Genomic DNA, 23,122 nt, shown 5'->3' with positions numbered 1-23,122 from the left:
ATCAAAGTGAGGTAACTACAGTATTAATTTTAAATATTGTGCACGGTTAAAATAGGGCTTGCCCGATTTTGCCATTTAATTGAGACCGGGGAATCACGTCGAGGGTCCGGCTCGTAGTGGATCAGGCCACTGCACGAAGATAATGTATCAAGCTCGAGAATCGAGGTGCTCGTCGAGGTCGAGGCAAACAACGATCGAGACCAAATATGACTTCGAAGGAAGCGCTATAACGGAAAGGCGAGATACCCGTAATCGGTCGAAGATCACGGTAAAAATCCCGGAACAGATCAAATCAAGGACGGCTATTTATGCTAATCATGGGATTTACTTCCGTAATTAGAATTGTACCATAGATAGGATTCTTCTACTATATAAAGAGGATTCTGATCACTTTGTAATCACTATATATTCACACAGATAAAAACAATACAATATTCTCTCTTTAATTTACATTCTCTAGTTTACCAACTTACTGCACTTTAACTGTTGTAGCATAACTAGCACGAGGGTATTCAAGCTCGAGGACTCTGTCCAAACGCTGGTTTGCTTTATATTATTGTCAATATCCATCACTTATCTTTACGTTTATCGATTGGTATTAGCTGAAATCATATATCCTTAAAATCACTTTATAAGTTTAACCGTTATCCAATTTTTAGGGCAAACAGTTTGGTGCCCACCGTGGGGCTAAGAATAATAGTGGTTGCCTAGTATTAATCCTCATAACACACACCACTGTTACACTTGTTCTCATAAGTGTCTTTGATTTCAGGGATCAACATGTCGAACTCTCAGCAGTGCCCACACACAGACACCGGCCTTGGTCTTCATGGCGAGAACGAGCACATAGTCGCCCCAGGAAACGGAGTACCTCCAATCAATCCTGATGGACCACAGGCCGTAGATCCAGTCGATGTCAGTTCTCGTGTTGCAATTCATGGAAATTTAGGCGCCAACCCTGAAAATAGCGTCCGTAGAGACACCCGGGAAGCCTACCAGAACGCACAGATGATGAAGAAGGCGGGATTAGCCTTCGAATGATATTTGAAATGTTGCAGACTAAGCAAGCTGCGATAACGCAGCTCTAAGATCAGAATCGAGCACCAAGTAGAATCGAACTCGATGCATCACAGGAAGTTATTCATAGGGTCGAGCCTATACCGGAAAAGTCGAACGATAACGGATCGGGGACTGACCTTTCCATCATGAAGATGCTCGAGGAACTCACTAAACGGATCGAATCAGGAGAAAAGAAAATTGAGGCTAATGATAAAAAGGTAGAAACATACAACTCACGAGTTGATCAAATAATTGGGGCACCCCCTATTCTAAAGGGTTTAGATTCGAAGAAGGTCGTACAAAAGCCTTTCCCACCAAGTGCGGCTCCGAAGCCCATTCTGAAAAGTTCTGCATGCGAGAAATTCCCAAGTACAATGGAACCACTGATCCTAATGAGCATGTCACTTCTTATACATGCACAATAAAAGAAAATGACTTAGAAGATGATGAAATCGAATCTATTCTGTTGAAAAAAATTTGGAGTAACTTTATCGAAAGGGGCGATGATATGGTACCACAATTTGCCACCCAATTCCATTGATTCTTCACCGTGCTTGCTGATTCGTTCGTAAAGGCGCACGTCGGAGCGATAAAGGCCGCAATTAGAAAATCAGACCTCTTCAAAGTGAGACAAAAGGGACAATGAAATTCTAAAGGAATTCGTATCTCAGTTCCAGATGGAACTGCATGGACCTACCACCGATTAATGATGATTGGGCTGTCCAAGCTTTCACTCAAGGTTTGAACGAGCGAAGTTCACTTCGCTAGCGTCGTGACAATAAAGTAGAATTTGATTGAATATCCAGCTGTGACTTGGGCCGATGTGCATAATCGGTACCAGTCGAAGATTAGAGTCGAGGATGACCAGTTAGGAGCCTCTTTCGGTTCCTCTTACCCAAATAGATTCGAAGGTAGAATTTAAAGGGACATCGATAGAGAGCCCCGATCAAACACAGACTGGTACCAACCTTACATCGCTGATCGTAGAAATAACGGACCAGGACGTAATCCCTTTCGGAATGATTGAAGGAATGATCGAGGACAAAACTCCAGAGGGCTCATGAGTAAGAGTGGCTTCGATAAACATGTCGAGCCCAAGGAAGCACCACGGTTATCAGAATACAACTTCAGCATCGATGCATCCGGAATTTTATCGGCGATTGGACGAATCAAAGATACTAGGTGGCCAAGACCCCTATAGTCCAATCCGTATCAAAGAAACCTTATCAGATATGCAAATACCATGGAACCCATGGTCATAAAACCGAAGACTACATGCAATTAAGGGAGGAGGTAGCTTGTTTATTCAACGAGGGTCATCTTCGAGAGTTTTTGAGTGATCGAGCTAAAAATCATTTCAGAGATAGAGATACAAACAGGAAAAAAACGAATAGGAGGAACCACAATACGTGATTCATATGATCGTTGGTTGGGTCGATATTCCTCAAGGCCCGATATTTAAATGCACCAAAGTTACAATCACAAGGGAAAAGCATACCTGGGACTACTTACCAGAAGATACCTTATCTTTCAACGATGAGAATGCAGAAGGGATCGTACAGCCTCACAATGACGCACTGGTAATATCTATCCTTATGAATAAAATTCAAGTTAAACGTGTGTTGGTTGATCCAGGTAGCTCGACGAATATTATTCGATCAAGGGTTGTAGAGCAACTCGGCCTCCAGGATCAGATCGTGCTCGCAGCTCGAGTACTCAACGGTTTCAACATAGCGAGTGAAACCACCAAAGGGGAAATCATTTTGCCAGTAAACATGGCCGGAACTATCCGGGAAACGAAGTTCCATGTAATCGAAGGTGATATGAGATACAACGCGCTGCTCGGGAGACCTCGGATTAATAATATGAGGGCAGTGCCTTCAATGCTTCATCAAGTCTTGAAATTCCTACGCAAAGAGGACCATTTGAAACATTTGCAGGAAACCTTGGACATATTGAGAAAATTGTTATACCCCATTTTAATATGGGTCAAATTAGAGTATAACATATTGGTAATTCTGGAGGTTTAATTAATTAAAGAGCCGCCACCTAATTATTTTAATGGTGAATTAGGACACCAATTTTAGCTAAATAATGCTTAAAGTTAACTCTGTTCTATGGTCTGCTTAATTTTAGAAATTCTAGGTAAGGGTTCTAGTTCTCAAAAGGAAGGAGTAAGGCACCTTTTAAGATCCATTAAAATGGTTAACTGATCAAACTTAGGTTAATTAATTAAAAAACTAAGATTATGTAAAAAAGATTCAAGTACATATACACATAGGTTAAAATATTCGTTATATTCGCTTGAATAAGGCTTTCAAAACAGTGAGTAATCCTCAAATTGTTTTGAATAAAACACGTTAAGTTAAGAGAAAATCTTTAAACTTAACTAACAAGAAGCTCAAGAATATATTTGGATTAAACAATAATTTATCAAAAAATGTTCAGATTTGAACTCAAAAACTTACTTGATCTCAAATGATTAATTACAGAAGAGCTCGTCTAAACTGAAAAAATGGACACAAAGTCCTAATGATACTTAACGCTCGTTTTGGATGAAAATGTATATCAACCGGTTAATCTTATATTCAAGGAAAACAATCTCGTACTTCATGGAAAATCTTAAAGATAGATTAAGACTTAAAAGAATGTTCTACATGTGTATTTACCAAAACACTCGGCTAGACTCAGAAAAATCTAACTTAATGTCGTTAGAAACTCACTTGACGAGAAGTTTTTGGAAGTATCATTTTAAGTCAAACTGATTTTATATTCTTACATATAAATGTTGCATTTTATGTGATTAAAATAGTACCAAATTGATAATAAGAGTAAAGATTCTATATAACTAAGCATACTATACCAACACAAATTCTAACATATAATTCCAGAAATTGGAGATAAATTCAATTCACACAGGTCAAATAGCTGAATGATAAGGAAAAAACGAAATGAAACGCCATAGGCGTCCCCAAGCATTTCGCTTGTTTTCTTGCTATCGTGTACATTCTGAGGAGGATGATATGGGATGTGNAACACATAAGTTGTAAACTACCTAGGCATAGAAAGCATTTTGCAGTTGAAGGGGTTATTTTTTTCGCGTTTTATAGTTTGTTGTATGTTTTCTTGGTTGTGAACTTTCTCTTACTGACTCTCTCTCTCTCCAAATTGTGTCTTATCAACATTCTCTATACGCCATTTCATGTTAATTTCTTTTTCTAGTAACCTGTTTGACCAAGAAGCAAAACTATTTATTATATGTAACCAACCACGTACTTTATCTTTATTTCTATTATATAGAAAAGGAAAGATGGTCAACCAAGGGCATATATGTCATTTCAAAAACAATTATTGTATTGTTTGCATTTCTTAAATGCCTATTTTTGTCCTCCTTGATATACATGGACCCCACATTCCCTTGACCACATCACTCCTTTAAAAGTTTAAATGTACTTTTGATTAGACTACTTTTGCATAGAGTTACTCCATGCAAATACTCATTTTGAATATTTTTTCTCATTTGATAAAATTGTTAATTTTTGCACAGAAAAAGTAAATTTAATTATAAATAATAAAGCAACAAAAAGAAATATAGATAAATATTTATAATATTTTCATATTTACGCATACTATCTTAACACGATTTAAAAAATAAAATTAAAAGGTTTTCATGTATTCACACTATTTGAAGGCGATTTCAAACCTAAAAGTTTTATATTCCAAAGTAATTTTAAAAACTATAGTTTGGTAAACCTTAAAAGTTAATTTAAGTGATGATATTTGTTTATCTGTTCTAGGAGGTTATCTCTTATGTACTTAATTGATGTGAAATTTTGATTTATATGGTTTGAACTCCATTCTTCCATGATAAGTTTTCAACAATCTATAAATTGTCTTAAAATATTTTATATTATTTCATTATAAAAATTAACATATGATAAATCTATAGAAAAAATAAAAACATTCCTCTTATATCCATAATTAAGAAAAAATAAAATCACTATAATTTATATAGACTTATATCAAATATTTATTATCTTATCACCAGTAACATCATTTTAATCAAGTTATAATAAAATATAATTTGAACTACTATATTGAATTACTATAATTTGTATAATGTTAATATTTCTTTAGTACAGTTGGTTCTCTTTGTTTGAAGTAGTAAATTACCTCTTTAGGGATGCAAGTCCCTTTGGAAGTTCTCTTTGTTGACTGTACTAAAAATTTCTCTTGATTTTGTTGTATATAAGACATAAAGTAAAATCATAAGTTTTTTTTTAAACTTTTCTCGTACTGTAAAGAATGATTTTGCTCGTTTTAATTTCATTAGGTAGCTGATTGTTCCCACTATTGAAACACTTGCAAGACCAAATTGGATGTATTCAAAATTAGTTTACAAATAGATCGGTAAGTTTTTTTATTGTAGAAAAATTATTAATATAAATTACACTTGTACCTTTAATGTATTATCTCGTTAAAAATTCTAATATAGTGGGATAATAATACCATTCAATCACTTTTACAATTTGATGTTAAAATGAGTATTATAGCACATAGTCTTTTTATGTTAATAATTGGAGCAACTTATGCAGGTTATAATTTATAGTTCAATTTTTTATAAATTATTAAAATAAATTAATTGTAAATTGTGATCCCCAATATCATTCTCTTCAGTTATTAAATGAATATAACAATGATCGACTTATTTATCAAAAAATTAATTGAGCACCGACATACAACAATTTTAAGATTACAATGTTGGGCCCGTATACGGGCCTTTCCTCATCTAGTATTCACAATATAGAGATGATAATCTCATTACTATTTACTCCTACATTCATTTATTCAAATGAACAGAGTATAGTGACCAACTAGTTCCTATTTCTATGAACAAATAGACAGTAAAGTCTTAGAACAAACTTCTGATATATTAACAACCAATAATATCTAGGATTTGCATACAAGTACACAATTTTAACTCAACGACTTCTAACCAAGATAATGATATAAATACAAATAACAGACAACCTATCAAATTCATTTGTTTCATGACATTTAAACTTGAACGGGAAAACATCAAAGGGAATCAAAGGTTCACTGGTAATACATGCCACATATGGATTTGTCTTAAGACATAAAAAAAGAGGAAAGATAAAAAAAAAAAAATACTAACCTTTTGCGATGCAGCGAACTTGGGGCGTGCAAATAGGTCTACTATTTTCGGCCTAAGATCCGTGACAGTCAAACTCCGAAAAAACAGTAATGCCTCAAGGTTATATTTTTTCAAAAAGCCAAGAGAGAATCAAGCTTTTAGAAAATGGTTTAAAGGAGTAAAAATGAAAGAGGAGTAACCGTACAAGGGTCTGAAGCGGCGGGTACCAAGGTGCCCGAAACTAGCCACAAAGTCTGGTATTTATAGGAGATGCATTAGGGCTCTTCTAGGGTAAATTTGGGCGGGATTCTTGAAGGGTTAGGGTTTCAAACGGCTAAACACCCATTTGAAATGGTGTGTAGCAGGAAGCAAAGGACGATATGGGCAGTGAGCAGAGATTCGGTTGCCAAAATTGTAAAATCTTGGAGGAAACACAAAAGAAAGAGAACCTTTTTACCTCTGCCATCTTCATTGTAAATAGCAAGCAAATTTGAATTCTTCAATTGAAGTTCTTGAGTTTGCACATGATTCCTTAGAATGGCCACACAAAATTTTTATTATAAGATATGAGAGTCAAATTTGCTAAGAAAATCAAAGGAGCCAAAAAAGATTCTGCCATGGCAGAGAAAAGAGAGGCGTTGGTTTTCTTTGGAAGAGGGAAAGAGATGTAACCCTAGTCAAATTTAATTTTAGAAATAAATCCAACCGTTGGATTAGATGCATCTAATGGCTGAGATTAATCTTGATATAAGTAAATAAGGTATAATAAAATAAATAAAGCAAGAATTTATTTGGCATTCTCTAGAAGATAGAAGAAATGATCTTGACCATTAATTTAAAATGGACTAGATCTGATGAATCCATGTGGCAAGGTATGGGGTCAAAGTATGAAGGGATGAGGAGAGCATGTGCTAGGAGTGTTTTGGTCATGGGATTTGTACCGTTGGCGCCTATGTGGCGCTGATGTGGAGGCTTATGTGGCGCTTATGTGGAGTCCATGTAGATGAAAGAGTTAGGTAGATGGGTTGGCGGGCATGGGCTATTTTGGTTGATTTATGGGGTCTAAAAATCTGAAAATGTGTTATAAAATTGACCCCATTTTAAATAACATTAAACTTTACCAAGATGATATAATTTACATTTAAAAGTCCTTTTTCACTTTAAATTTTACTATATGCTTCCATAATTCTAATAATTTGTAATAAAATATATTATATTATATTATTGTAAAAATTAATATCTAGTGTGTATGCATTTATATATAGAATAAGAAGTAGAAAAATAAAATATAGTTGGGCAAATAATATTTGTATTAATTATTACGATGCGTTAGCATTAAATAATAATATGATAGTGATTAAGTANTAAAAAAGTCTTTGAAGGCTTAGAAAAATATAACGAAATGTTTTTAGGACTAAAAAATATGTAAAATATATTCAGTAAATTATTAAGAAGTAGGAAGTATAGAGAAATTGCTTATGATAAAGGAGGACCAAAATTGGTTGTCAACAGCTGCCCCTCTTTGACCGTAGACGATGAAAGAGTCTTCGGGCAAAGAAATTGACTTAGCGACCAATTTTGTCCCGATTTGTAAATATGGATCAGAATGTTGGAAGGATTATAACATGAAACCTGGAAGTCTTATAAAATGAAAAGAAACTTTACAGAGTTATGACCGAACTCTGATTTCAAAATCGTCCACACACCTTGGGTTCTACTAGAAACAAGTCCTATGTAATTCTAGACTTATGGTGCTATGAAGTAGGACTTAGTGATTGATGCGGATCCTAATATGCTGCCCCAGTGTCGAATTATGGAGACACAAGGTGTCAGACACTGGGAAACATGATTGAAAGAGAATATTTTGAAACAAGGATTTTGGCTGAGATTTTGGTAGTCAAGCCGAACGGAATCCGAAAGTAGACCTTTGACTTTTGCTGGCGAGTCTGGTTTCCTTCCCAGCAAACTGCGCCAGTTCGCTGCTTAGATAGAGTTCCACGTTGTGCTAAATTTTATGCTAAACGCAACAAACTAGGTAAAATCGTTAGTAAACGAGATGTAAAAATGTGATAAGTTATAACAATAATTTCAGTAAAATGACACATCTAAGTTGTTAATTTATCATAAAATAAGCTAGGTATATTAAAAATAATTCTTTGATCATGACTAATGAAATGAGGCTTTGAGCCAATGATTCACGTAAATGGTGTCTTTCAGTGATGACTTATGTATGGTTGATAAAAAATGAGGCATTTAAGCCAATGATTGATGAAAATGAGGTATTTAAGCCAAATGATGAAGTAATTGAGGCGTTTAAGCCAAATGACTGATGAGGCTTTCCAAGCCGAATGATTTAAGGTAATGAAAATATTTGTGGTGCATTTGCAAGGCAATTGTGCGGTGCATTTAAAAGTAATGGTGCAGTGTATTTGAAAGTATTTGCATTGTGCATTTGCAAGCAATGATATAGTACTTTTTAAAGCATTTGTGCAGTGCATTTGCGGTGCCTGAAAGCAAAAGTACAGTGCATTTGAAAACATTTATATTATGTATTTTGCAAGCAATGGTGCATTCGAAAATAATGGTGCAATGCATTTGAAAGCATGTGTGCGGTGCATTTGAAAGCAATGGTGCATTGAATTTGCGGTGCATTTGAAAGCAATGGTGCGGTGCATTTAAAAGTCAATGTGCAATATATTTAAAGTTGTACGCGATGTAGTTTGCATTTATAAAATTAGTGGCTGAAAAGTAATGACAATGTATTAAAAAAATATTGTAAAGTTCCAAAATCATCATTAGAAAAAATCTCAAACTTGGATTTTAAAGATAATCAATATTCAAAAGGTGTAATTTTCCATAAATAACTATAAAGACATTCAAACCGTTCGACGAAGGGTCTTGGTATTTATATTCGTTATTGATTCTGCTGCTTCCTCTATCTTGAAAATTTGCACTCAAAGAAAAACTTGTGAGTTTGGGGGGGAAGGATGATTCGTGTTGACTTTGATGCTCTGGCCTTTGATAGTCTTGTGCTTCCCACTTTGTTTGGACTTGTAGCCTCTGCCCAACACTAAATCTTGGGGAACGAATAGTTAAGAAATTTTATAATGAAAAATCCTATTTTAATAAATAAAATATGCATAAATTTTATAAAATAAAGTTGTTGCCGAATTCTGCATTGTGACATGCTCGTGAAACAAAGTGAACGTCCTCATCTGGAATCCGGTCATTCATCTTGCTTGACCCTCCTTTGTCAATGACTGATGCCTCTTTACGACGCCTTTGAAAGCTGCCCCAGTTTCCAATTTGGGGGGAAATATTGAATTTTTATTATGATGAGATCGAACCCACAGGACTGCCTAGGTATTCCCTCTTAAACGGGAATCGGTCATACGTAGTTCATTTACATTAAGAATCATTACATAGAAAAGAAAGAGGTTGCCAGATATGCCTCTAGACGTAGTATCTCTTGACTGCATCTGCATTGATGGGCTTGGGCCATACTTTACCATCCATTTCTGCTAAAATCAGTGCTCCTCCAGTAAATACCCGATGCACCATGTACAGACCTTGCCAATTTGGTGCAAACTTTCCTTTAGCTTCATTTTGGTGCGAAAATATGCGCTTTAAAATCAATTGCCCCGGTTTGAACTGTCGTGGTTTCACTTTCTTGTTGCAGGCCCTGGCCATCCTGTTTTGATAGAGTTGACCATGGCAAACTGCATTCATTCTCTTCTCGTCAATAAGCATTAGTTGTTCGTACCGATTCTTCACCCATTCGGCATTGCTCAGCTCGGCTTCCTGGATGACCCTCAAAGATGGTATTTCAACTTCCGCAGGTAATACAACTTCAGTTCCACAGACCAGAAGATAAGGCGTTGCCCCAGTTGATGTTCTGACTGTAGTGCAATATCCAAGGAGAGCAAATGGTAGCTTCTCATGCCAATGCTTGTAGTTATCAATCATCTTCCGCAATATCTTCTTTATGTTCTTGTTGGCTGCTTCAACGGCTCCATTCATCTGAGGTCGATAGGGGGTGGAATTTCGGTGAGTAATCTTGAACTTATCACATATTTCTCGCATCAAGTCACTATTGAGATTGGCTCCATTATCTGTAATGATTGACTCAGGAATTCCAAATCGGCAAACGATGTTGTTGCGGAGAAAATCTGCTACCACCTTCTTTGTAACTGACTTGTAGGAAGAGGCTTCTACCCACTTTGTAAAGTAATCAATAGCTACCAAGATAAATCTATGCCCATTTGATGCGGCAGGCTCAATAGGGCCAATGACGTCCATGCCCCAAGCTGCGAACGGCCAAGGGGAACTCGTCACATTGAGTTCATTTGGCGGGACTCGAATCAAATCACCGTGAATCTGACACCGATGACATTTCTGTACAAAACGAATGCAATATGTTTCTATGGTCATCCAAAAGTAACCTGATCGCAGAATTTTCTTTGCCAAAGTAAACCCATTCATGTGAGGCCCACATGTTCCTGTGTGTAGGATTTCGCCGTTTAGGAAAAAGTGATTTGCCAATCTCCTAAGCGTTCTCTTCTGGGTACTGGTTGCTCCTTCAGGGTAATCCCTTGTCTTGAGATACCTCTTAATGTCATAATACCATGGTTCCCCGTCTGGCTCTTCATCCACATGGAAACAATAAGCTGGCTGATCTTGCACATTCACCTTGATGGGGTCTATGTAGTTCTTATCTGGATGTTGAATCATGGAAGACAAAGTTGCCAAAGCATCTGCGAACTCATTTTGAACTCTTGGAACATGCTTGAAGTCCACCTTGATAAACTTCTTACACAACTCCTTTACACAATGTATGTACGGTAGGATTTTCGTATTCGTTGTATTCCATTCGCCTTGTACTTGATGAATCAGCAAGTCTGAATCACCTATAACCAATAACTCTTGGATGTTCATATCAACGGCCATTCTGAGCCCAAGTATACAAGCCTCATATTCTGCCATGTTGTTGGTGCACGGAAACCGAAGTTTTGCTGAGATTGGATAATGCTGTCAAGATTCTAAAACTAATACTGCTCCAACTCCGACTCCTTTGAAGTTTGCCGCTCCGTCAAAGAACATTCTCCAACCAGAATATGCTTCTAACATGTCTTCTCCAGCAAATAATACTTCTTCATCTAGGAAGCACATCCTAAGTGGCTTGTATTCTTCATCCACAGGATTTTATGCAAGGTGGTCGGCTAACGCTTGTCCTTTGATGGCCTTCTGAGTAACATACACGATGTCAAACTCACTTAGCAAAATCTGCCACTTCGCCACGTTTCCTGTAGGCATAGGTTTCTGAAAGATGTACTTGAGCGGGTCCATCCTGGAAATGAGATAAGTGGTGTATGCTGACAAGTAATGCCTCAACTTTTGTGCAACCCAGGTTAAGGCACAACAAGTGCGTTCCAACAAAGTAAACCGTGCTTCATACGGCGTGAACTTCTTGCTCAAGTAATATATGGCTTGCTCCTTCCTCCTAGTTTCATCATGCTGACCCAAAACACATCCAAATGCATTATCTGATACGGACATGTATAACAACAGTGGCCTTCCAGGTTCCGGAGGTACCAGCGCCAGTGGATTTGATAAATATTCCTTGATCCTATCAAAATCTCGTTGACATTCCTCTGTCTATTTGGTAGCGGCATCTTTCCTCAACATCTTGAATATTGGTTCACAAATCACTGTTGATTGGGCCATGAAACGGCTGATATAGTTAAGGCGACCAAGGAAGCTCATCACGTCCTTCCGATTCTTTGGAGGTGGCAGGTCTTGGATAGCCTTTATCTTTGAAGGATCCAACTCTATGCCCCTTCTACCGACAATGAATCCTAATAATTTTCCAGCTGGAACTCCGAATGCACACTTTTGCGGGATTCAACTTCAAATTGTACCGTCGCAACCTATCAAAGAACTTCTTCAGGTCTACCAAGTGATCTGAACTCTTCCATGACTTGATGATGACATCGTCCACATAGACCTCAATCTCTTTATGGATCATGTCATGAAAAATAGTTGTCATAGCTCTCATGTATATAGCACCTGCATTCTTGAGTCCAAACGGCATCACCCGATAACAATACACCCCCCAAGGTGTGATAAAGGCTCAGCATCATCTTCATCCATCAAAATCTAGTGGTAACCGTCAAAGCAATCAACGATTGACTGCAACCATGCTTTGCACAATTATCAATGAGTATGTGAATATTCGGGAGTGGGAAATCATCCTTTGGACTAGCCTTGTTGAGATCTCGATAATCCACACATATTCTGATCTTCCCATCCTTTTTTGGTACTGGTACTATATTGGCCAACCATGTGGGATACTTCGTGACTCGGATGACATTTTCCTTAAATTGCTTGGAGACTTCTTCTTTGATTTTCAAACTTAAGTCCGTTTTGAATTTTGTTGTTTTTTGCTTTACCAGGGGACAAGATGGATCCGTTGGAAACTTATGGGAAACAATATTGGTGCTTAAACCAGGCATGTCGTCATACGACCAAGTGAACACATCGACGTATTTTCTCAGAAGATCCACATATTTCTCCTTTTCTGATGGCGTCAAATGGACACTAATTCTTGTTTCTTTTATAGACTCAAAATTCCCAAAATTTATAAGCTCTGTTTCATCAAAATTTGGTTTTGACTTGTTCTCAAACTGCTCAAGTTCTTTAGTTAATTCTGCAGGTGGCACGTCTTCTTCATATTCTTCAAGATCTTGCTTGTTATTTTGTTCACTTGTTTCATTGCATGCCACATTCACGGTGTCGGCATTTTTATTAATTTGTTTGCTGAAAAATAAAATAAAATAAAAAGAAAGAAAATTAATAAAGACAAAAATTAAATGTAAAACGAAAAAGCATATTCAGATTTTGCATTTAAGCTTCCAAAAGATCGAGGCAAACAACATAAAAATCATAGACACGATTCAGGCTTCAATTTTGAATCGTGTTGTTTAAAAAATGTACTAATACAATCGATCTACCAAGACTCCCGGCGAACCGGGGACGGGGTACAAGTCCAATTGTTCAAAACATCTCCAGGTGCGGCATCCCAAATAGTTGGTGTCTCAGTGAAATTATTCAGAATCACATTGCAATCGACAAGGAATAGGTTCCTGATTCCTTCAACGAGGTCGTCTTCAGCATCTTCATCTAGCTCATGAATAGTAACTGTCTTGGGGAATGACTGGCTTAACGACGGGATAGGCTGTGGCAGGACAATGTCACTTTTCTTCTTGAGACGAGCCTCCGAGACTTCTTTGGAGTGGGTTCGTACCCTAGGCCAAAGGTGTTGTTCTGCCCTAGTAGCTGAATTGGCTCCACTATTCCATGCAACCTTGCTCCAAGTCCTCGACCAGGCTCGAAGCTATTCTTCAACATTTCTGATGCCACCATCACGAACACACTTGGCAACTTTATCTCTTTGCCTCGAGTAGCAATCATAATTTCTTCAATGTGAAAAGTGGCTCCATCCAGCCTCTCCACACTTTCAATGACAGGGATTGAATTCTCGGGGTAAATGGGATTGCTTGCTTCTCCATGAATCACAACTTCCTGGTGATTCCACACAAACTTCACGTTCTGGTGCAAAGTGGAAGGGACTGCACCAGCCATGTGAATCCACGGCCTTCCCAACAACAAATTATAAGTAGCAGATATGTCTAACACCTGAAATTCAATGATAAACTCCACAGGCCCAATTTGTAATGCTAAGTCAATTTCACCAATAGCGCTCATTTGCGCTCCATCAAAAGCTCTAACATTCACATGACTCTCACGAACTTTTCCAATGTCAATTCCCAAAGCTTTGAGGGTAGTGAAAGGACATATATTGAGTGCAGAACCATTATCAATCAAAACCCTAGAAACGAATTTGTCCCTGCACTTGACAGTGAGATGCAAAGCTTTGTTGTGACTTAGACCTTCAGGCGGCAATTCATCCTCGTGAAAAGAAATCTTGTGGGCTTCTAGAATTTGGGCTACCATGGTTTCCAAATGTTCACTAGTCGTCTCGGCTAGCACATACGCTTCACTTAGAACTTTTACCAAAGCATTCATGTGGCTATCGGAACTCATCAATAATGACATGAGGGAAATTTGAGCCGGCGTCTTCTTCAGTTGGTCTACAACAGAGTATCCGCTGCATTGCATTTTTCTCCAAAACTCTTCTGCTTCATGTTCTGTTACGGACTTCTTCTGGTTGTTGTCCCTACTTGAAGTTCCTCGTGATGCTTCTTTAGGAACATAACACCGTCCGGATCTCGTCATACCTGCAACAGCGGCTTCTACAACAAATTTTGCCTTTCCTTTGTTCCTTATATCAGACTGGTAGTCCCAAGGAACTGCTTTGGTTTCAAATGAGGGTGTCTAAGCAACTAGAGCCATGATCCTGGGTTTCTGAGGGAGTACTTCCACCTCAATTGGTGCTCGCACTTGCACTGTGATGATAGGAGCAATGAAGGCAGATGACACAACCTTTTTCTCGCCTTCAATTGGTACAATTGTTCCTTCCAAATTCCAATCCTCATCAGTAGATATCATGTTAATACCGGTATCATCATGATTTGGAAGAGGGTTGTTGTTTACATTCGGGGGAGCTCCCTTAAGCTGAGTGGTTCCTGCTTTGATCAACTCTTCAATCTTATCTTTGAGAGTAAGGCAATTTTCTGTGTCATGTCCAGTCACACCAGAGTGATATGCACAACGCTTGGTCCCATCATACCATCCTGGGAGGGGGTTGGGAACTCTTCCTGGGACTGGTTGGAGTACTCCTGCAGCTTTCATCCTTTCATACAACTGGGCTAAAGGTTCATCTAGGGGTGTATAGGTTCTGGTTGGTTTTCTTTCAAAGCTCGGGCGAGGTTTAGGTGCATTTGGGCGGTTTTATGATTGGTAGCGGGGTTGAGATGGATATGTGGGTTGGTAATGTGATGGATTCTGGTATGTGGGTACTCGGGGTGGATAATAGGTTGGTTGGGCATTATACACAGGATAGGCAATGGGCGAAGGCTGGTAGTAAGGTTGAGGAGTTTGGGTGTATGGGCTATAATATGAAGGTTGGGGTAACGGGTTTTGGTAGGTTAACATTTGGTTAGGCCTGCGGTCTTGGACGGTCATAATAACGAATACTTCTTTCTCCTTCTTCTTACTTGCTCCTCCAATAGTTCCTGACTGGCAAGTTTGTAATCTTTCCAGATTTGAGACCTTCCTCTATAACGTCTCCCATCCTAACAACTTCCGAGAATTTCTGCCGCAGCATGCTTATCAACCTCTCATAGTATGTTGCATCCGTTTGAGATCGAATAAAAGTCTGTCATCTCATCCTCTCCCATCGCGGGCTGGACTCTTGCTGCTTCTGCCCTCCATCTCATGGCATACTCTCTAAAGGATTCTGTTGTTTTCTTCTCCAACGTCATCAAATAGAATCTATCTGGGTTGGTCTCAGTGTTAAATCTGAATCTGTCCTTGAATTCTTGCGCCATGACACTCCAGCTGCGCCATTTCTGTGGGTCTTGACTTGTGTACCAATCAAGGGCTTCCCCTATAAGACTCCTTATAAAAAGCTTCATCCTGATAGCTTCATCCTTTCCCACTCCAACTAACTTATCACAATTCGACCTCAAATGGGCTCGCGGGTTTCCTTTTCCATCAAACATGTCAAATTTTGGTACTTTATATCCTGCAGGTAAATCGACATCGGGATGAACACATAGATCTTCATACTCTAAACCATCGATACTCCTAACGGTTTTCAGACTTTTGAATGTTTCCTTTAACTCACGGATCTCCTTCGCCATATACTCGTCGGCTTTGGCCCTTACATCTTTTTCTGCTTCCTGATATTGATACACTTCGGAGTGAAGTTGGTGAGGCATAGGGGTAGTAATAGTTTGTGCTTCCGCTACATATACTGGCGGCACATGCTGCATGTTAGGAATAACGACGTGTGCCATCGGTATGTGTTGGGTTACATGGTGGTTTTGGGTGAGCGGGGTGTTTTGGGCTAGTGGTGGTTGGGAAACATATTATGGTTTGAAAGTCGATGGGTTGGCTTGTTGCGGGTTAGCATGTGCGTTAGTGGATGTGGGCTTGTTGTTGTGAAGTGGAGGGTTTGGTGGAAGGTGTTCCGGGATAGGTGCGTCAAAAGATGGGAAAGGTGGTGGGATAGGTGCATTTGTCCTTTCTTCGGGAAGTGGTGTGTTGAGGCTGATAGAAAGATTGGTAAGGTTCCGAAGCCGTTCAATTTCACCTTGCAGGTTAGCCACTTGTTGCGACAATTGGGCGATGTGCTCATCACGTAGGGTAACCTCCCTTCCTTCCGAAGCCTCGGGTTTGTCTCGTTGAACGGTGACAAGTCCCAAGCTTGTCATATTAGATGTGTTTGAACCAGTCATGTTGGTAGCTTCTCGTACCTTGGATCTCCTGAAGTATGGGTGTTCAGCCAGTTCGCAGTCAACACAAATCAACCTTGGGGAGTAATAAAATAGAAAACCTTTAAAAAGGAAATAAAAGACAATGTTAGTAAGTGGTTATTAAATTAAAAGCAAGTATATCACATAACAAACAAATCACGTAATAATACAAACAAGTTAAGCAATGTTAAGCGTGTCCTAGTATGCACGGGACTTCTTTGTGCCAGAGGTAGGCCTAGAGAAAATTTGAGAGATAAACACACCATTATAGATCATTCCATTACTCTTTAATTAGACACCCCAAAACAAACTTTCATTGATGATTCAAGCATAGTACATAAATTAAAAGAGAAATACCAACATTGCCTTAGTCTAAAACGATTACAATGGCATAACCTTAATTGAAATAAAGATTACAACATAGTTCTAATCTAGTTGACTCTCCTTAGCCTCTTCGCTGCTCTGATTGCCTCATCAATTTTCTGGCGATTCTTCACAAGGTAAACCATGGCTAGCTTTCCTCCTTCGTCCAGTCCTTGGCAATAGCATTCTATGAATTGTTTCTTGAGGTCTCCATCCAAATCTTTGAGTCCTTGCTCCATTTCCACAGCTTGTTGTTTCCACATTTATATTTGTTGCTTCTGCATCTCCTCTCGTTGTCTCAACATTTCAATCTCTTTGATTTCCTTCTCATGTTGCTCCTTGTGCTTTGCTTCAGACTCGGACACCCTTCTTTTCAGCCGACAATACTTGATTTCAGCTTCGCTGCCTTATCTTTGATTCGGCCACCCATATTAATCCCTCTTGTGACAGAACCTTCAAGGTTGGCACGTAGCCATTCTAAATAAAAAGTGTCACATCCAGCTTGGTACCTACCTGGTGCAATTGTATCCTTAACCATAGCTCTCTTGTATCTCCACATCCTAAAAATTTCCTTCGCAAAAGGAATTTTATCATTATCATAGTCAATTCTACAATGATCCATGTTATCAACTTGCGGTATGACTTGCGTTCTTCCGGCTTGTCTCATAACTCGTAATGGAGCATATGGTTGAAGTCCTCGAAGCTCGATGAGAACCAAGTAAGGTAGCATTTTTACATGGATTACAAAATTCTCAGAAGGATACCAAGAAAACATCCGTTGAATCGTGGTATCATTCAGCTTGCTAAGTAACTTGCCCCATCCTTTAACACTATTTGGATGCTTTAATGCAACCACTGGGATCGTGTATGACGTCATATGATTAGCACCATTTTGCTTGTAATGCTCTTGGCTTCCACTGATCTTTTGGAGATGCCCCATAAACCACAACTGCAACAACAAATTACATCCCTCAAAATGTTTAAATCCTTTCTTGCAAAGGCCCAAAGCTCGGTATATATCTGCAACAACCATCGGCACTATGGTGTATGGCTTTCCATCAATGCGATTAAATAATGCATCAGTAACCATGACAAGTCGGGTGTGAATCTCCTACTTTGCTCCTCGCGAAAATACCAGGAGCCTAAGGAAACAAACCGAAAAAGCGAATACCCTCTTTTCACTCCAAGAAGCATGTGAGGAGAACATTTCTCGATGTCGTAGAAAAGCACCTGAACATCCAAAAATGTCAAACAGATAGTCAAGGGGTATTTTGGATTCTTTCAAATGCTCTAGCCCAATTTCTTTCTCAAAACCAAACTTTTCAAGTAACTCTTTTATCGAGGGACTTTTTGGAATAATCATGCCAGCGCTTTGCCAAGAATGTCTGCCTTTCCATAACAAACTCACATTCTCTATGAAGCCTCCAATCTCTTCTAACAATGGAGTCATCTCATTTTCCTCAAATCTGAATACGGCCCTTTCTTCATCCCAAAAGGTGACTGCTGCCTCAATAATTTTCCTACACGCTGTGACTTCCATAAGTAACGGTAGATGACCTAGCTTCTTTCTTACTTCGAATTGTGCGCTTTCTCCTAAGTTTTTCCACCATGTCTTTAGTTTTGGAGGGATGTCCAACACCATGCTGATCTTTGGGTAGACAACTTGATTCATAATTTCCTGCATCACAGAAAAGATTAATCCTACCCGTTTTCCCATTTAGGAGTAAGTGGTCCACATAATCGGTGTGTTTATCTTTCAAATAATGCACACAAAGGATGAATAACTGTCACTCGGGGTTATAAACCCGCTTGGACATTTGGATAAGGCTAGCTAATGGACTTAATACACCTAGGGTATTAAGTCTCCTAAGGTTGCGTGATGCATGCTCCTAAGAATGGATTTGGTTTAGCTCTATCCTAGGTCGGCTAAGAGTGGATTTTCTAGACTGGTCTTCTCCCAAGCGGACAACTTGAGAGTGGAAAGTCATGACTGTCGATTGCACCGCTGATCGACTTACCCACGAGCTTTCCCCTAAAAGGTATTTTTAAAAAGTGCACGGCCGCAAACCGCGTAACCGCTAGGTGTGTGCTCAGTGTGAATTTTCCAAAAGTGGAGGAAGTGAAAACGGAATAAGAGTTTATAAAAGATAGTAATTACATTTTACAAGAGGTAGTACATTTTCAAAAATAAGGCAAAGAAAAAATATTCACAAAATAAAAAAGCCATTTTTGTTAACCTAAGTTTGTTATGGTTTAAAACCTAAAGTCCCCAGCAGAATCGCCAAGTTGTTATACCCCATTTAAATCGGGTCAAATTAGAGTATAACATATTAGCGATTCTGAGGTTTAACTAATTTTAAGAGAGTCGCCACCTAATTATTTTTAAGGTGAATTAGGACACCTATTAAAACTTAAGTAAAACTCTGTCTTATGGTCTTAACCTAAAGATTCTAAGTAAGGGTTTTAAATATTTTAAAAGGAAGGTTTTTAAAAGCACCTTTTAAAATCCATTAATAACGGTTAACCGACCAAGCTTATGTTAATAAGTTATACAAAATATCAAAAAATATCATTTGAGGTATTTTAACAAAATATAACTTAGAATAGAGTAGTATAACTTTAAAAAAAACCTTAGTAAACTTTTTGAAGGATGTTATTACATAAACAAAACTTAATACTAGTTAATATGCATACAAAAATTTTAAAAGAAATATATTTTATGACACTTGCTTATGATTAAAAAATTTTATTTAAAGAGGGTACCTTTCCTTTGCTTGTCTTAAAAAAGAATCAACGTAAAGATATCTTTCAATTAGACAAAAAAAAAAAACGTTTACCAACGAAACAACCACGTTTTTTGTATTTTCTTTTTTTTTTTTTTTGTTAAGAAAAAATATTCACATTTTTCATGATGCTATAAGAAACCATTTGTCAATTTCAACTTAAGCACGTCAGAAATGAATTAGTTCCGAACTTAAAACCTGAAACATAGAGGGTGCTTTAGAAAATTCTTTTAAGAGCACTATTATATAAAATAGATAATAGTTGCGAGTAACTAAGTGAGAATACTAAGTGAAGGAGTCAAAAGTAAATCAACAATCCCAAGTGAAGTATGAAACTAAACTAATCAAAAGAACATAATCAAATTGATTAAAAATTTGAAATAGAGTAAATGTAAATAACGAAGGCCGCCATAGGTGACCCCAAGCTTTTCGCTTGTTCTTCTTCAAGATGTCCATCATAGTCTAAGGCTCAATAGTAATGACACCATGCTGATACGGGGCGGGTCTTGCATTAAAACTCATATTGCTCCAAGTGCATATGCCAAAACAAAGAAAAAGAAAAACATGAAATTAGGAAGAGAAATAGACTTGTACAAAATTTATAACAAGATTATGAACTATAATAAGACAAATTTTAAAAAATTTAACAAGCTTATGCTAATAGATTTATGGTCTTTATACACATTTTCTAACTAAAATGATAAGCCAGAATACTAACTTTCCATGTTTATATGAAATCTAAAGGGCCGGATAGATTAATATAGACAACATGATTCTTGACACTTATAATATGGTTTCTACTTCTATTTTAAGTCTTAGATTAGATATCAAAATCCCAGTAGCATTCTTTCTAAAAGAGATGTCAAAACGTTAGAACCATTTCTTTTTTTTTGGACAACTACTACACATGATATCTAAAGAATGCTACTGGAATTTTAGATGTCAGCACATGATACCTAAACACATGTTCTTTGAGCAATGTTCTGGAGTAATAATAAATTATCGATAGATTTGCTTCATGCTTTTAAAGCCATAAATCAACTTAGACTCCTTTTAGGCAAGAATTCAATACACAATCTTAACATAGTGACATAATATTTCCTTCACAAATAATTCAAAAGGCCAGTAAGTTAGTCTTGGGGGATCACACTATCAGGTTACTCCTAACTAGCTTATCTAGTCTAGTTATAAACACGATTCAATCCATTACAAGAAAAAATAATTCTTAGCAGAATTATTATTGGGGCAGTAAACTTAAAAAAAACTACACTTCATCAACCAGAAGTTTTCTTTTTGTTTAGTACACATAAACCAGATATAACAACTAAAGTATGATTTTCATTAAGTCTTGTACCCTTTATAGTAAAGGCTATGTTCTCTAAATATATTTAAAAAAAAAAGTTAGTATTTAGCTACATAGGAAACATTCACTAGCATCTAATTAGTTTACTTTATTAAAAATGCTAATGAGTATTTATTCACAATATAGAGATGATAAACTCATTACTATTTACTCCTACTTTCATTTATTCAAATGAACAGAGTATAGTGACCAACTAGTTCCTATTTCTATGAACAAATAGACAGTAAAGTCTTAGAACAAACTTCTGATATATTAACAACCAATAATATCTAGGATTTGCATACAAGTACACAATTTTAACTCAACGACTTCTAACCAAGATAATGATATAAATACAAATAACAGATAACCTATCAAATTCATTTGTTTCATGACATTTAAACTTGAACGGGAAAACATCAAAGGGAATCAAAGGTTCACTAGTAATACATGCCACATATGGATTTGTCCTAAAACATAAAAAAAGAGGAAAGATAAAAAAAACACTAACCTTTTGCGATCTAGCGAACTTGGGGCGTGCAAATAGGTCTACTATTTTCGGCCTAAGATTCGCGACAGTCAAACTCCGAAAAAACAGTAATGCCTCAAGGTTATATTTTTTCAAAAAACCAAGAGAGAAGCAAGCTTTTAGAAAATGGTTTAAAGGAGTAAAAATGAAAGAGGAGTAACCGTACAAGGGTCTGAAGCGGCGGGTACCAAGGTGCCCGAAACTAGCCACAAAGTCTGATATTTATAGGAGATGCATTAGGGCTCTTCTAGGGTAGATTTGGGCGGGATTCTTGAAGGGTTAGGGTTTCAAACGGCTAAAAACCCATTTGAAATAGTGTGTAGCAGAAAGCAAAGGACGATATGGTCAGAGTGAGCATAGATTCGGTTGCCAAAATTGTGAATCTTGGAGGAAACACAAAAGAAAGAGAACCTTTTTACCTCTGCCATCTTCATTGTAAATAGCAAGCAAATTTGAATTCTTCAATTGAAGTTCTTGATTTTGCAAATGATTTCTTAGAATGGCCACACAAAATTTTTATTATAAGATATGAGAGTCAAATTCGCTAAGAAATTAGAAGGAGCCAAAAAAGATTCTGCCATGGTAGAGAAAAGAGAGGCGTTGGTTTTCCTTGGAAGAGGGAAAGAGATGGAACCCTAGTCAAATTTAATTTTAGAAATAAATCCTTTAGATGCGTCTAATGGCTGAGATTAATCTTGATATAAGTAAATAAGGTATAATAAAATAAATAAAGCAAGAATTTATTTGGCATTCTCTAGAAGATAGAAGAAATGATCTTGACCATTAATTTAAAATGGACTAGATCTGATGAATCCATGTGGCAAGGTGTGGGTCAAAGTGTGAAGGGATGAGGAGAGCATGTGCTAGGAGTGTGTTGGTCATGGGATTGTACCGTTGGCGCCTATGTGGCGCTGATGTGGAGGCTTATGTGGCGCTTATGTGGAGTCCATGTCGATGAAAGAGCTAGGTAGATGGGCTGGCGGGTATGGGCTATTTTATGGGCTATTTTGGTTGATTTATGGGGTCTAAAAATCTGAAAATGTGTTATAAAATTGGCCCCATTTTAAATAACATTAAACTTTACCAAGATGATCTAATTTACATTTAAAAGTCCTTTTTCACTTTAAATTTTACTATGCTTCCATAATTCTAATAATTTATAATAAAATATATTATATTATATTATTGTAAAAATTAATATCTAGTGTGTATGCATTTATATATAGAATAAGAAGTTGAAAAATAAAATATAGTTGGGCAAATAATATTTGTATTAATTATTACGATGCGTTAGCATTAAATAATNAGCATTAAATAATAATATGATGGTGACTAAGTAACTAAAATAACAATAACGATGTAATTACAATAAATAAATATACTAAATTATATTAAGGCTAATAGTTATATTTTATTTTAAAAATCTTGAGGCTAGAAAATATAACAAATGTC

General features: G+C 37.2%; 1 protein-coding gene and 1 long non-coding RNA gene across 2 annotated transcripts; both read right to left on the bottom strand.

Annotated features, from left to right (window-relative positions):
- Positions 1-15,513: 15,513 nt before the first annotated feature.
- LOC109213305 lies at positions 15,514-16,194 on the bottom strand. The gene has a single exon (XM_019377088.1). It carries the CDS (start codon positions 16,192-16,194, stop codon positions 15,514-15,516), a length of 681 nt encoding a protein of 226 aa, XP_019232633.1.
- A 3,867-nt stretch (positions 16,195-20,061) lies between these two features.
- On the bottom strand, positions 20,062-22,381 carry LOC109213307. The gene is made up of 2 exons (XR_002065990.1): positions 21,653-22,381; positions 20,062-20,325 (listed from the first exon to the last, which is right to left on the bottom strand). It is a non-coding gene; the product is annotated as an uncharacterized LOC109213307 (long non-coding RNA).
- Between the last annotated feature and the right edge of the window lie 741 nt (positions 22,382-23,122).

Source organism: Nicotiana attenuata, unplaced genomic scaffold, assembly GCF_001879085.1.
Source record: "Nicotiana attenuata strain UT unplaced genomic scaffold, NIATTr2, whole genome shotgun sequence".
In the NCBI taxonomy this organism is placed as follows: domain Eukaryota; kingdom Viridiplantae; phylum Streptophyta; class Magnoliopsida; order Solanales; family Solanaceae; genus Nicotiana; species Nicotiana attenuata.
Note: the sequence above shows the minus strand (reverse complement) of the source record. Positions and strands in the feature narration are given on the sequence as shown.

Coding starts and splice junctions, on each gene's coding strand:
- LOC109213305 (XM_019377088.1), bottom strand. CDS start 16,194: ATGGCACACGTCGTTATTCCTAACATGCAGCATGTGCCGCCAGTATAT.